This window comes from Strongylocentrotus purpuratus, unplaced genomic scaffold (genome assembly GCF_000002235.5).
Source record: "Strongylocentrotus purpuratus isolate Spur 01 unplaced genomic scaffold, Spur_5.0 spur5_scaffold_13, whole genome shotgun sequence".
Classification (NCBI taxonomy): Eukaryota; Metazoa; Echinodermata; class Echinoidea; order Camarodonta; family Strongylocentrotidae; genus Strongylocentrotus; species Strongylocentrotus purpuratus.
The window spans coordinates 11,768,591-11,783,762 of record NW_022145598.1 but is presented as its reverse complement, the minus strand read 5'-3'; the positions used below and the strand labels follow the sequence as shown (position 1 = coordinate 11,783,762).

At 40.1% G+C, this 15,172-nt stretch overlaps 2 protein-coding genes across 2 annotated transcripts; one reads left to right on the top strand and one right to left on the bottom strand.

The window, feature by feature from the left end:
• Window positions 1-3,680: 3,680 nt before the first annotated feature.
• On the bottom strand, window positions 3,681-11,510 carry LOC590337 (retinol dehydrogenase 8). The gene is made up of 5 exons (XM_789945.5): window positions 11,127-11,510; window positions 8,335-8,611; window positions 6,344-6,523; window positions 5,219-5,312; window positions 3,681-4,399 (listed from the first exon to the last, which is right to left on the bottom strand). The coding sequence occupies exons 2-5, from the start codon at window positions 8,597-8,599 to the stop codon at window positions 4,084-4,086; spliced, it is 855 nt and encodes a 284-aa protein (XP_795038.4). The 5' UTR covers window positions 8,600-8,611; window positions 11,127-11,510; the 3' UTR covers window positions 3,681-4,083.
• A 3,216-nt stretch (window positions 11,511-14,726) lies between these two features.
• LOC589998 (histone H2B-like) lies at window positions 14,727-15,098 on the top strand. Its single transcript, NM_001242686.1, has one exon. It carries the CDS (start codon window positions 14,727-14,729, stop codon window positions 15,096-15,098), a length of 372 nt encoding a protein of 123 aa, NP_001229615.1.
• Window positions 15,099-15,172: the final 74 nt, after the last annotated feature.

Genomic DNA, 15,172 nt, shown 5'->3' with positions numbered 1-15,172 from the left:
TTGCAGGAATTATGAATATGTCATGTATGTCCTATCTGTGAAATTTAAACGTTAGCAGTGTCCTCATATTCAAATTATGCAAGGAAACCCATTTACTTGCTAGACTTCACTGTCAGACACTTGAGTGACTGACTGGCTTTTTTCTTCTTTGGTAATAACATACATGAAAAGAGTTGTAAAGGGTAGATGAGCATTTGTCTACATCAATAACCCACTTCTTGTGATGGCCAAGATTAAACTGATTGAATCTTTGCGCAGCATAAAACGTATGACCATTCGGTACAATTGTCTGAAAATCAAGACTATTACTTTTTGGCTCTATAGCCCTAAAGTCGATTTGACAACTAATAGTCGTTATTTTCCCACTTGAAGACATGTTTTAAGCCCCACCTTTTTTAGGGAAGCTCTTAATTAGTATTATCTTTCAAATGCAGTTGGAATTTAACTTTTTCATTTTTTTGGCCTGCAAATGGGACATAGTACTTTTAATACATGGGTCAGTATAATTTTCGAATAATATAAAAGCATAGGTGTGTATTTGCATTCATGTCTATGATATATAGATGCACTTCTATACATTATATCAGACGTGCATCTGAACTTGTGCTAAAATATTTGGTTACGATGCATATTTGCATTAGATACACGATGCCTATATAAAACGTCGAAGTATAGGCCAAACTGGAGATACAGAATCTGCATGTTTTTATTTGTACCATGACATGTATACAAGTCGTAAGCAGTATAAAAGTAAATGTGGTCACCTCATTTCGTTCATGTCTGTAGACTTCAAGTATCCTGTTGGTGAGGGGAAGTGGTGTAGCATTAGTCGATCCATCGGGGAGGGGGGGGGGGGGGCACTGTACCCGTGTGGCGGCATGGGTCTCACTGAGAAAATTATGCGCATTTACGATGCTACTATAGGGGGTGAGGAGATTAAGGCGTATTCTTTTCTTGTATTTGCCCCCTTCTTCGTTGATATATCTCTTTTTTCTTGATATTTGTTCATCAAATGATTTAGAGGGTGCACGCGCCCCCATGCTACACCACCCGAGGGGTGATGAATCCAGGAAGTTATTTTTGGAAGGGTGAAACTTTCAACGAGGATCGGAAGTCATCCTTTGGTTCACATAGTACGATTATTCGATTGGTCGAATCAGCAAAAGGGCATACGACCTAAAATGACCATAAACCAAAGTTTAATCGACTTAGCAGTGCTGTTTAAATAATTCATCATACTAACTGAACCCGTGATTTGTTTTACCCTGGCTCAAACCATGGACCTACTAAGAATCAAACACTATTAAACCTTCAATCCCAACCCGAACCCATATTCAGGCCCATCTACAATTACAACTCCAACTCTATGGGATTGATTCAATAAAGAAAATGTGAAAAAACGAGCTATTATTTTTAAATTTTGCCGAAGCAAATATCGGATCACCGAAAGGCAAAGGTCGTTAGGAACCCGGATGCGTAATTTGTGTTTCCACTTGAGTTCCGGACTCGTGTATGAACTCGTTTGCATACAGCCACGTATCTTCGGCATTTTATCTACTATATATATATATATATATATATATATCCAAAAACATAATGGTCACTTATTTTGCTAATATTAATTTGGCTACTCTATAGATAATATGATTAAGTATGCAATCTCTGTTTACACCCCCTACGTACAGCATTATTTTGAAAAAGCACCCATTTTCTTGGAAGTGGACGTTTTTTAACCCCTTTAAACCGCGTCCAAACTAAAGAAAATACCCCCCTCTATAGACAAGCATGCTAACAGTATTCACATTTGACTGAGACCTTGGGGCGGCGGACGCAGGCGGCGGCCGGTACATATCGCCAATGGGCAATTATACCCCCCCCCCCTTTTTTTTTTTTCTCCCCGGTCTGGCCCTGAGGGCTAGAAAAATACCCATACACGTGTGCAACAGGATGTTTTTTAAAGTACCCTTTTTCTTGAAAATGACCCAAGATGGACTTTTTTAAACTCCTTAATAAAATAATAATAATAACAGTGTGAAACACAGTGTGAAACAGTGTGAAACACAGTGTGATTCACACTGTGAATGAGTGTGAATGAGTGTGTTCTTTCCTTTTCCGGTTATCCACACTGTGACCCACAGTGTGAAACGAATCGACTACTATGTGAAAACGCCCCAATATAACATTGTGGAGCACACTGTGAAACACTGTGTGATTTACATTGTGAATGACTGTGAATGAGTGTATTCTTTCCAGCAGGGAAGGCCTAAAATGAAAACGAGCTCTTCATGATTCATGCACGTACAACTGATTTATATAGGTATTGTTTAGAAGACCAACACAAAATGAATGGACATAAACAGATGGTATTTTCGTGTTATTTTTGTTGGTTATCAATTACATGACACGATATATGAATATCATAATAATTCATTTTAATTAATTGCGTCTTTAATACGAGGCTTAGTCTCGAAAATGCACTGTCCTGAGTGGTAAACATATTTATAGGTAAACATCGATAACAAGAGAAAAAGTAGTACACTGTCTCCAGGGTTTTGATTTAGATTTTCTGGAGGCTGTCTGTTTCCTGTGGAATCTTGTAAACTAAAGATTCACGCTCGTGTTCGTTTACATTAAAGGTAATGCAAAGTTTTGGTAAATTTTGAAAATTGCTAGCAGTGATTCTTTACAATTTTGATATATTTGGATGCCCATGTGGATTATTTCTCAGCACTAAAAAAATTAGCCCCTACAACACTTCTGCTTTCGAGAAAAATTGAATATAAAAATTTACTGGTGCTCCCGGTAAATTTTGATGAATTTCAAATAGCGCTACTGCCATACGATGGTAGATGCGACCATGAAAATTTCAGAATAAGTAGTTGTGATATATAAATTCCAAACGGAAAAAAGCAAATCGATGAATTGTAGTCAAGAAACAATGTTTTATAGCTTAATTAATATCTTGACCTTGAGAGGGAGCTATACAACATTAAGAGGTTATTATGTACAATACACCAGTTTACAGTTGTATCAGTGCGCATGCGCAGACAGTTGACCTCGGGTCAGTGGCCCCGGAACAGGGCCAAATTGGCCCTGTTCCGGGGCCACTGACCTCTGACCTGTGGTATTTATGCGTAAATTAAGATTGCGCCCATGCAAATGATGATATGCGCGCACAACGCAGCGCGCAGGCAGTGATATCATCATAATTTGCATGGGCGCAATCTTAATTTACGCATAAAAACATGACCTTTAGGTCATTGGCTTTGTTTAAAATGGCGCACACAACTGTAAACTGGTGTATACACCAGTTTACAGTTGTATCAGTGCGCATGCGCAGACATGGGCGCCATTTTAAATGGTGAGTAAACAAAGCCAATGACCCGAGGTCACGTCAGTGGTATTTAGGCTAAGCGTAAATTAAGATTGCGCCCATGCAAATTATGATAACATCACTGCCTGCGCGCTGCGCTGTGCGCTCACATCATAATTTGCATGGGCGCAATCTTAATTTACGCACAAACCAAATGACCTCTAGGTCATTGGCTTTGTTTACTCGCCAATTAAAATGGCGCACACAACTGTAAACTGGTGTATTTCATCACTTAAGACTCGATTTTAACCGCGACAACGATCACTGAACATTTTAGAATCGCATTTGCTTCCAATATGTTCATTTGAACCAAATTCATGACCCCACACAAAAACTTTGAATTTCCTTTAATCCTAAACATTGTAAAATAAAACAAACACATATAAGCAAATTACAGGGTGAACGGTGTGGATCAGGACGGGAACTAATTGTCCAAACGGTGTGAAACCCTACTGCCCCAAATAGATGTGAAGAGTCAGGGACTTCCATGGACCATGGTCCAGGGGAATTGTGATCTTAAAAACCGTTACAATATTCGGTTTTGCAATTTTTTGTATGAAAAAGGAGATTGTCCTATGTTAGTGAGGACACATAACCATCATCGGGTTCTACAGTTTCATCACGGAAGCTCTTTCGTTTAACCCAACATTTTACAGAGCAAGGACTGGGTAATTTTTTTTCAAATTATTTTCACAATTATTTAAGAGCACTTATCGACGATAGGCCAGAGCAGCAAGGCCGGATTCACCGGTCATGTCCCCTGCGAATTTCTGAATAACCTCACTGAATTTTCCAGCGAACATGTGCCTGAGTACGGGTTCGTCGACGTCGACACACCTGGTCATCAAAGCTTCGACGATGTCGTCAGTGGTCAGGGCTGAAGTAACGTCCCATCGAGCGAGCAGGTTTCGAAGCTGGCGACGGTCGATGTCGGAGACGGACTCATCGGCAGCGCTTGCTTTGATGTCGTTCTGAATCCCATCCCAAAGGGCTGTCTGGACCGGTTTCGGTTCAATCAGACATACTCTAAGAATTCAAACATAACGTTGCTGTTGAAGATCATTGATTTCGTAGATAAATATAATATAATGAGTTCGCAAAGACTTTAAATATCAAGCTTAGGCAATTTCAATATTCTTTTGCAGTATTTATGAGTAAGTACGTACGTGAGCACAGTACAGTACAGAGATGCGTGCGAACATTGCATAATGCGCTGTTATATTTACAACGCCGAAATTCTTAAAGGGACTTAGTGACATTGCTTAGATGAGAGCAAATTGTGCTGAGGTAGTATTTTCAATGTTAGATGTAAAATTATAGATCATCTGAAAGTTTGAGTGAAAACAAACCATTATTAATGATAAAAATTGGGAAAAACTGATCTGATCGATTTCTGAATTCTCCCAACTATATTATTACAAATAACTTACATTTTAGGAGAATGTAAATCGTCACAAAGCAATGAATTGGCTCTATATGCCATTTCAGACATTTAAGTGTTGAAAGATTTGTAAAAGTTTGTCTTGTGTCTCATTTTTATGGAGAAACGGTTGCGAAAATTCAGAAATTGTCGGGAGAATTTACTGTTACAAGGTGTCGCACAGTGTCGCCTTCAAAGAACACCATAACTATTTTTCTGGTTTGAAATTTTTTTCAGGATTTATGTTAGAGTATTACAATAAAAGGAATATAAAACTAATATTTTATTTTTATTTTATTTTTCATCAACCTTCAACAATGTTACCGAGTCACAAAATTTGAACTCAAATTTGGTCTCAAAATTTGGGCGTGCGTGAGGACTGCGGCTATAAAGTTACGTGATGATTTAACTGAGGGCTTTTTCACCTGATGTTGAAAGCCCTTACGCAGGCTGCTAGAGACTCAAAGAAGCCCTCAACGGCGAACTTGGCTGCACAGTAATATTCAAGGTAAGGAGCACCTGTTATGAAACATCCCAAAGTAATGGATTAATCTAAAGGCTCTGCTTATTCATCACAACAAACATTAAAAAATGTCAACAAGTTCAACTTGAGAGACAAAAATACATAATACGTTGAAAGGCAGAATTTATGAAATTTCATTTCGTATGTATTGATTAGAACTTGGAAATAATTTAAAAGGCCAACGAAGTAACATGTACGTGTTTAACTTTTACATTTTTCTTTGGGGGAGGGGGTGAAACTGTCATGGTGATCGTGCCTTCTCTTCAGTCGCTCTTCGCCCCTGAAACTCCCTCCCTCCTATTCTTCGAGACACCGACAAGCTAGAAAGCTTTTCAAGCAAATGTGTAGTCCATGACTATTGGAGGAGCGGGTGCCTTCGAATGTTTGAACAGATCAATGGCGCCATGCAAGTGATGTAGATCACCATCATCATCATCATCATCATATATGTTGTTTTTTATTCATGTATTATTCTCTCTGCTTTTTTTTTTTCTTCTTCATTTTTTCCCCTTTCTTTCGAAATAACCAATTAAAGTAAGCATAGTATAAAGACAAATGCTGGCTTGGAGGAGTCGATAAGAAAAAAGATGGGTGTGATGAAAAGAGGCAGGCAGAGAGGGGGTAAGGATGGTTGGCATGGAATGAAAGAGGGAGGGAGAGAGAGAGAGAGAGAGAGAGAGAGAGAGAGCAGAGTGAGAGAGATAGAGAGAGCTAGAAGAGTGTGTGAGAGAGAGAGAGATGGAAAGAAGGAAGAAGAAAGATAGAGATTGGGAAGAGAGAGAGAGATATAGAGAGAGAAAGAGGATAAGGGTATGTGATCATGGTGTGGAACGGAAAGACTGATAAAGAATAAGCTTTGATTGAACATTGTCGAAAGAGATTGTTAGAGAAAGGCAGAGATGAAGAGAGAGAGAGAGGGAGAGAGAAGGGGACAGACAGAGAGACACAACAAGATGGAGAGAGGATAAGAGAGGATAAAAGAGAAACTTGAAGAGACGGAGGATTTGTACGCTAATTACAAACTCACCGATCTTGCCTGCCACGCTAGAAAAAGTGATAATCTTTCCCGATTGTTTCTCTTTCATGTGAGGCAGCACTGCCTGGGTAAGTCTCATCGTCCCGATCACGTTCACGTTAAAGACTTTGTCGATCTGCTCCCGCGTGATCCTTTCGGGAATTCCGACGATAGCAAGTCCGGCAATGTTGACTATAAACATGATAGAGACAAAAAAAGGAGGAAAAAATTGCTTTGCATTCGTCGAACCATTTAATAGCGCAACCTGATTTGTTTCATATTTGTTTGGAGGGAAGTGGTGGTGGTGGCGGTTGTGGTGGTGGTGGAGGTGGTGGAGGGGGTGTTGCAAGTGGTGGTAGGGGTTATTTAACATAATTACACACAAAATCAAGTGTGAGGATGAGTTGAATCTCAAGCTCAACCCGAACACACGAATATGAAGAACAATATAATGACATGTTCTAACATCAGTGGTGGTTGGTGGAAGTTATAGCTGCCCAGTGGTGGTGGTGGTAGTGTTGGTGGTGGCGGTGGTGGTTGTAGTGATGGTGGTAGTGGTCCGACTGATGGGGATGGTGATGGTGGTGGTGATGGTGGCAGTAGTTGTGTTGGTAGTGGTCGAGGTGTAGAGGTAGCTGTGGTGCTGGTAGTAGGTGTGGAAGTGGTGATGATAGTGATGATAGCTGTAGCGGTGGAGGCGGTGGTGTTGGGGGGGGGGGGGGCTCATGCGAAATAACTGAAAAAGGACAGTCAGTAATTTGCAGTCATTAAATAATGAACTTGAAAAAAAAAATGAGGGTGGGGGAGGCGCATTATTTCTTTACTATTTAGCGGATAGGTAACATAATTATATGATCTTAGTCCAGAATCTCGCCGATTTAATTTTGACTTCCACGGCCGACACGCCAACGCAATGCGAACTCCCTCTAAATTTACTCACTGACAGCCATAAACGGCGTGATCCATAAAATTAGGACGCCCGGCAAAAAAAATATCTTAGGCTAGGCCATAGGGCTTGTGGGCGTACGAGTTAGTGTCCCTTTATGGGACACTAGTACGAGTTCGTCCATAGCGCCATCTTCGGCGACTTTAATCAAGTGATGGAAATAAGAAACGGCAAGACTCTAGACTATTATGAACAAGGTTATTAAGTTCGGAATAAAGGTTGGGTATAGTATTTCCCCGGCACAACCAGTGGCGTACGCAGGATTTGTTCAAGGGGGGGGGGGGGGGGGGGGGGGGGTGGTCTGGAAATTTGAAATTTTGACCCATCGACATTCCGTTCCGTTGGGGGGGAGGGGGTAAGGCCATCTTTAAGGATTTTTTTATTTTATTTAAAAATAAATTAATAAATGAAATAACAAAAACTCAAAAGGGGGGGGGGTTTCCCAATAACATACACATAACATACACATACAAAAACTCAAAGGGGGGGGGGTTAACCCCCTGGCGTACGTGCCTGGGCACAACACTTGGCAAGGTCCAATTTGAAAACGAAGAATAAACAGAAGAAGAAGGAGAAAAAAAAAACTACAACAGAAGAAGCAGAAGAAGAAGTTGAAGAAAGAAAGTAAAAACGAAAGAAAAAGAAGAAATACAAAAATAGAATTAAAAGAAGATCAAGAAGAAAAAGAGGAGAAGAAGAAGAAGGAGAAGTAAAAGAAAGAAAGAAAGAAATATAAGAGAAATCAAAATAAATAGGAGAAGAAGAAAAATAAAAAGAAGCTCTGTGGAAGTTTTTATTTTTGTAAACTGAACAGACTACCCTGAATAAAGAAGTGATAAAAAAAATAAAAAAAATAATAATAATAATACTATCATAATCATAATTAAAAAGAAGAAGAAGAAGGAAAAGAAGAAGAAGAGGAAGAAAAAGAAAAAGAAGAAGTAGAAGAAGAAAAAAGAAGAAGAAGAAGAAGTAGAAGAAGAAGAAGAAGAAGAAGAGAAAAAGAAGAAATAGAAGTAGAAGAAGAAGAAGAAGAAGATTCAGGAATGTTTCTTACGCAAGACATCGATACGACCATGACTCTTGACGACATCCGCGACTACTTCAGTGATGTTTTCATCCTTTGTGATGTCTAACTCTTTAATGAAAACTTTACTACCGAGTTCGTCCTTCACTTCAGCTTCGAGGTCGTTCTTCTCCGACATCGCAATCACCGTGGCAATGATGATGAATCGCTGATCGGGGTCTCGAGCGAGACGTTGAACCATGGCGAGACCGATTCCGGCCGAACAACCGGTCATAAGGACGATTTGAGGAGCCATCTTGACAAATGCCTGGTGTGTGTAATATCATATGGGAAGAATTGTAAAATCTCTTTTATAGTTAAGCATAAAAATCGCCGATTATAGATTATAGATGTTGTGGTCTAGTGGATATAAGTCGCCGGACTGTGGGTCACAGGGTCCGCGGTTCAAGTTCCGCACTGCACTAATATCCTTTGTCAAGATCTTAATCTACATTTCCCCTCTCCACCCAGGTGTTAAATGGGTACCGGTAGGTAGAATTCTTTGAATACTGTGAGCGCCGAAATCGGCTGCCTCGCAGAGCTGGGGTAACTAGTTGGAGCGCCTTGAGCACCATGCATGTGGATACGTGCGCACATCCGATACTATTATCAATATTAAATGGTCATGCAGCCACTTTGCGACTTGAGATGCAAGTTCTAATTTTCATTCAAAAATGAAATATTCAATCTCCTTGCGATTTATCTACGTTCTGAGACCCAGTGGCGGATCCAGGGGGGGGGGGGGGCCCGGGGGGCCCGGCCCCCCCCCCCCCTTGAGAAAAAAATCATGTAAATCACGTGATTTTTACCTTTTTTTGGGGGTTGGGCCCCCCCCCCCCCCTGGCGCTCAAGGGTGCAAATTGAAAAATTTTTGAGGGTCAAAAAAAAAAATGTGATCCCCCCCCCCCCCCCCCCCCCCCCCCCCCCCCCCCCCCCCCCCCCACTGAGCGACTTTTCGGCCGGCGCGATTTTCAAATTTTCGGGAGCCCCCCCCAAAAAAAAGTTGGGCCCCCTCCCCTAAGAAATCCTGGATCCGCGCCTGCTGAGACCACCATACTGTAACTCAACGCAAGCACAATATGGAGGCGCAGCATTGATACGGATAGTTTGTGCGTAGTTATAGCAATTCCGCCGCCAGACCTTTTGCACTGTTATTTAATATTTAAACAGCACTGCCAACTCGATTAAACTTTGGTTTATGATCGTTTTGGGTTATATTCTCTCACCTATTTGCAGATTCGATAAATCGAATAATCGTACTATGTAAACCAAAGGATGACTACCGGTCCTCGTGGAAAGTGTCACCCTCCCCAAAATAACTTCCGGGATTTATCACCCCTCGGGTGGTGTAGTTGGAGGCGCTTGCACCCCACCCCCCCCCCCCCCCCATCATTTGATGAAGAACAAATATCAAGAAAAAAGAGAAATATTAAGGAAGAAGAGGACAAATGCAATCACCCACCCCTTAATTAGTAACAAATGCAAATGCGCATATAATTTTCTCAAAGAGACCGATGCCCCATGGGCATAGTGCCCCCCCCCCCCCCTCCACGATGGGTGGACTCATGCTACACCACTGCCCCTCCTCGGCAAGATACTTGAAGTTTACGAACCCGAACGAAATGAGAAAAAACAGTCACCTTTGGGTTGCCTACGACTGGTATACATGCTTCAAATCAAAACCTGCAGATTGTGTATCTCCACTTTGGCCTTTATTTTATACAAAACAATATACAGTGTGAGTCAAAAATAAGTTAACACCTAGACAATAGCTAATTATTTTATACGATGTCTCCTGTTCATCCAACCGTGAACACATACCACACATAAAAGATACCAAATGATTTGGGATAAAACCCTCTTTCATAAGATGTATAATAATTTACTGTTCATAGATGATTTTTTTTAGATAAATATCAATATTCTGATTGTAACATTTTTTAACTTTCCAGGTTTAGGCATTCATAGTAGGTCAATGGTGTATTTAATGCAAATATGCATAGACTTTAGATACAAATTATGTAGGCATTAAAGTTCAGATGCATGTCTTAAAGGGAGGCTTTACTACTTCAACCAGAAGGGATTAGACCACACAGCGAGCCAGCGAGGTTACTGTGACAGGTGGCTATCTCATTAACTCAGCTCTCATTTAACATAAGAAAAAGAGGATCATGGGGGACCAACAGGCACCGATTGGGGAAGTTTTCTATATAGAGGGAGCAAGTAGCTACAAGTAGGACAGTGTGCCTTTAAGTGCATCTATATAATATAGACATGAATGCATATACACGTCTTCATTATGCTTACATACAATTTAAAAATTACACTGACGCACGTATAAATGCAGACTGCAGCTTAAGATATTACTAGATAAAATTGTGGATCATATTTAATTAATATGCCCTCTCAATCTCTCTCTCTCTCTCTCTCTCTCTCTCTCTCTCTCTCTTCTACTTTCTCTCTCTCTCTATATTTATATAACACACACACACAATCACATTCAAGCATTTCCCCCACACACATTCATATTTCCTCTCTCTCTATCTCTCTCTCTCTCTCTCTCTTCCTCTCCTCTTTCTATTCTCTTTTTCTTCATATCTCGACCTTTATTTCTCCCGTTCTTTCTATATAAACCTACATTAGGCCGCTCTACAAATCAATATTTCCTCTGTCGCTCGCTCTCTTTTTCTTTATCTGTCATTTTTTTTCTTTCGAGTAATCCTCGAATTCTATCTTCTCAAATGTTAATGTTAAAAGTTAATGAACGTAACAGTTTTACTTACGTTTAATATGGAAAAGAAGACTGGTTACTTCTTCAGGTCCTATGCACCGATTCAAGCAAGCCAAGACAAACAACACCGCCCACTTATGCACTCTGCATGATAAAAGTGACGATAATATTATGTATCACCGTGAAAGTAAATACTAGTTTATCCGACAACGTAGGTCCATAACTCCATAGAGTTGGGGTATATTCAGAAAAAGCACTCAGCTTGCATCGTCCGGGCCCCCAACGCCAGTAGAAATTTGATTATTTTTTCTTTTTCTTTTTTTCTTTTCTTTTTCGTACAGCCGAACTGAAACTTCATACTGAAAATTGAATTGGTTTGAAAACAAAAGGACTATTCGGGGCATTTCATATTCGGTCTATTTGTATCTTCCTTATATTATTTGATGGCATAAACAAACGGTCATGTTCTGAGCTCCCCCCCCCCCCCTGGTCAGTCGTAAAAGAGAGTATGTACTATATACCATAGGCCATGTACTAAAGCTGCTCCTGACACAACCAGTAGGTAGCTGGGCTAGGCTTCTCTCAAGGCACAATAGTTTGTTGATAAAGTGTCAAATTAGGGTCTGTGCTTGCAGACTACCCACCCCCCCCCCCCCCCCCCCCCCTCTCCTTTAGCTTAGAGATATGACAAACTATATCACTGTACTTATCTAAGTCTCCCTTTTTATCGTATACTTTTTATCATTCGACTTAGAAAACAAATATGGAGTACGGAGTTTAGCTGAAAAGTTGGGCAGACTAAGAAGCAAAATGAATGTACAAATATGTATGCATAGTGTGGAAGGTGTACTGACGGTATCGTTTATCAGAGAAAATAGTTCAACTCAGATCTGACAAACATCGTTAAAGAAACGAAATTTACTTGGCGCATTAGTTAATGACCTCCTAAACACTGAAATTTATTTATTTATTCCCTGGGGTCAATAGAAAAAAAATTGGCAGGATTACCTTGGACTTTGGCACAATCATAGTGTGACTGTTGGTATTGCTACGCACTTAGGATATGCCAAAGTACGAATCGCTATACAACAAAGGTGGAGGCACTTGATAAAATATATGGTAAACAACTTTATAATTAAAAATTTAAAATGATAATGATTACAAACATAGGTCAATAATATATCCTAATTTGAACTTGAATAGTTTTGAATTATCAATACATTGTATTACCGTAAAAATATATCTATACGGAATTCATAAAAATCAATTCAAAAACCATCTGGGGGCGGTGGATTTCTGGAATAAAACTTTACTACTACTTTCTATTAAGTGGGGTCCTCTTTGGTCATTTAAATTGAAATATGTTCGTGATACTTACTTGACTTTAATTCAACTATAAATTTATGTATAATATTTTAACAACACATGCAGGGGCGGATCTAGCTTTTTGCTAAGGGGGGGGGGGTTGACCAATAATGACGATGCGGAGCATCGTCCACGAGCCGCGAAGCGGCGAGCCGATTTTTTATTGGGGTGTTTATTCGAACCCCGTAAGTGATGTTTTCCTGGCATCTATTAACACAATGGAGACCATAAAAAGCAGTGCATGAACACGTCCGTATTACACCCCCATGTATGGTAATTTACCCTGTATGCCAACTTTTTTGCATGATTCAAACATACCTTCCAGTAAAAAAAGATGCGAGACTGGATTGCCGCAACTTCTTTGCCCTGTTTGCTTCCATATTGCTTGTCACTACACTCAGACCAGACTGATAAAAAAGTGAGCAACTTGAACAAGTAATCCAGGAAATGAGCAGCCCAGCTCAGCGTGCGTTGCCAGATTAAATCTTCACAAAATCCCCACCCAAACGACACTCAAAATATCCCCAAAGTTGCCAAATTTTGACAGAAAATCCCCAAATTCGTTTTTCATAAAACTCAATATTATTTTCATTCCCAAATATTTATTTTTCATCCCCAAAGACTTCAACAATCCCCCATTTTTTTTTTTTTTTAATGTGGGGATTTGGGGGATGAGAATCGGCAACGCTGGCCTAGCTTGTCACTTCGGCGGTGGCCCGTGTCCTCAAAAAAGCTGATGGGGGGGGGGGGGGGGGGGGGCAAGGGACTCTGTGACATTTGTTCGCCCAACCCCCCCCCCCCCCTCCCCCCAAAAAGAAATAATAATAATAATAATAATAATAATAATAATAATAATAATAATAATAATAATAATAATAATAATAATATTAATAATAAATGAAATAAATACATAGAAATAGAATAAAATAAAATTACAAGTTTTAAAAAAAAGATAAGATTTAAAAAAATGGTCCCCGGATTTTTTTTTTTTTTTTTTTTTTGGGGGGGGGGGGTTGCAACCCCCCCAACCCCCCTCTAGATCCGCTTCTGACATGTCAATTGATTCAAATGGAAACTCCAAGAAAACGATTTGTTTTTATTACTGTAACAAAACTAGTACCATAATGCACGAGCTTCTTAATGCGAAAAGATTTATCCATTTTGAAATTTAATTGAAATATTATTATGTCACTCCTTCTGTAAAAATGTTGAATTTTCACCCATTTGTATTGTATATGGTTTTCATAACCCAAAGGAAAATATTACAAAAATTAATGTCACACTTCATTATGCTTTATTTGCAAGTAAAGTGAGTTTAATCAAGATAGGCACAAGGTGGAGTACGTGTATTTTTCCTTTAAGGATTTTAAGTGTAGTTTAGACGAGCAGTTATGCACAAAATCTTCAAACCTGTTCAGATGCAATTAACCTGAGCAAAAACACGAATTAAGCATGATCAGAGCCCCGCCGATGATATTTTTATTGCTTTTGACAAATATTCTGTGATTCTTATCAGGCTTTATATGACTGGTCCCGGGAATTTCAAACACTTTACTACTCAGAGTTAAGGTCCATGAACATTTCATTTGTACTTGAACTTTGAAGTGTTAAACTCAAGGATAGATACAAGAAGACATTAATTTATGCGATTTAGATGGTAAAGTATTTGCCATAATATGTTTACATTTATCGATTATCAATCTTTTATAATATGATCGTATTTCTGATGGGCGATTTGTTAACCTTAGGACAAACTTGTAAAGATTCCTCGGCGAAGGAGTGAACAAAAAGTGTATCCAAACAGGGAGGTGAGACTTTAAATTGCCCGACATTATCATTATATAATTATGTTTACAAACAAAATGTGAATGTATTATCAGAACATAATCTATACATTCGTTGGTGCAGGTTTGTATAGGTATAGGCCTATTTCAAAGAATTCCCAGGAAATTACTTTAAAACAAGAGTTCGTAGACTTTCTGATAGTCATCATAGCTGTAGTAAAACGACTGGACATCTCCTCATTTTGGGGCGAGGTAGCCGTGACGTAACACTTCTTTTAGAAAATAAAAAAAGGCGCCAAGAGACAAAAGGAATAGGCCTATACTGAACTATCGATCGCCCGAATTTTCGGCCCGGATTATACCTCATTTGCATTTCGCGGTTCAGTGCCGGGCGTACGTGCCGGGCGCTCAGCGGTCAAACAACGGGGCTCGGATTGCTATAAATACCACTCGATGCGAAATGGCCAGTCAGTTGATCTCATCGATATAACTAACGAATCATCATGCCTGCCAAGACTAGTGGAAAGGGAGCGAAGAAGGCCGGTAAGGCAAAGGCCAGCCGTGCAGCAGGAGATAAGAAGAGGAAGAGGCGCCGAAAGGAGAGCTACGGAATCTACATCTACAAAGTTCTGAAGCAAGTTCACCCCGACACTGGTATCTCCAGCAAGGCCATGTCCATCATGAACAGCTTCGTCAACGATGTCTTCGAGCGTATCGCCGGTGAGGCTTCCCGCCTTGCAGGCTACAACAAGAAGGCCACCATCAGCAGCCGAGAGATCCAGACCGCTGTCCGTCTCCTCCTCCCCGGAGAGCTGGCCAAGCACGCCGTCTCTGAGGGCACCAAGGCTGTCACCAAGTACACCACCTCCAAGTAAATATTGGTTCACGCCATATCTACTACAAACGGCTCTTTTCAGAGCCACCAAATATTCAAGAAAGATACAAATTT

Bases quoted from the DNA above. Each gene is read 5' to 3' on its own strand.
- LOC589998 (NM_001242686.1), top strand. From the start codon at position 14,727: ATGCCTGCCAAGACTAGTGGAAAGGGAGCGAAGAAGGCCGGTAAGGCA.
- LOC590337 (XM_789945.5), bottom strand. From the start codon at position 8,599: ATGGCTCCTCAAATCGTCCTTATGACCGGTTGTTCGGCCGGAATCGGT. The intron at 6,524-8,334 runs GTAAGAAACATT...TCATGTTTATAG, and splicing joins TGGTCGTATCGATGTCTTGC to TCAACATTGCCGGACTTGCT. The intron at 4,400-5,218 runs GTGAAAAAGCCC...TTGAATTCTTAG, and splicing joins GTAAGGGCTTTCAACATCAG to AGTATGTCTGATTGAACCGA.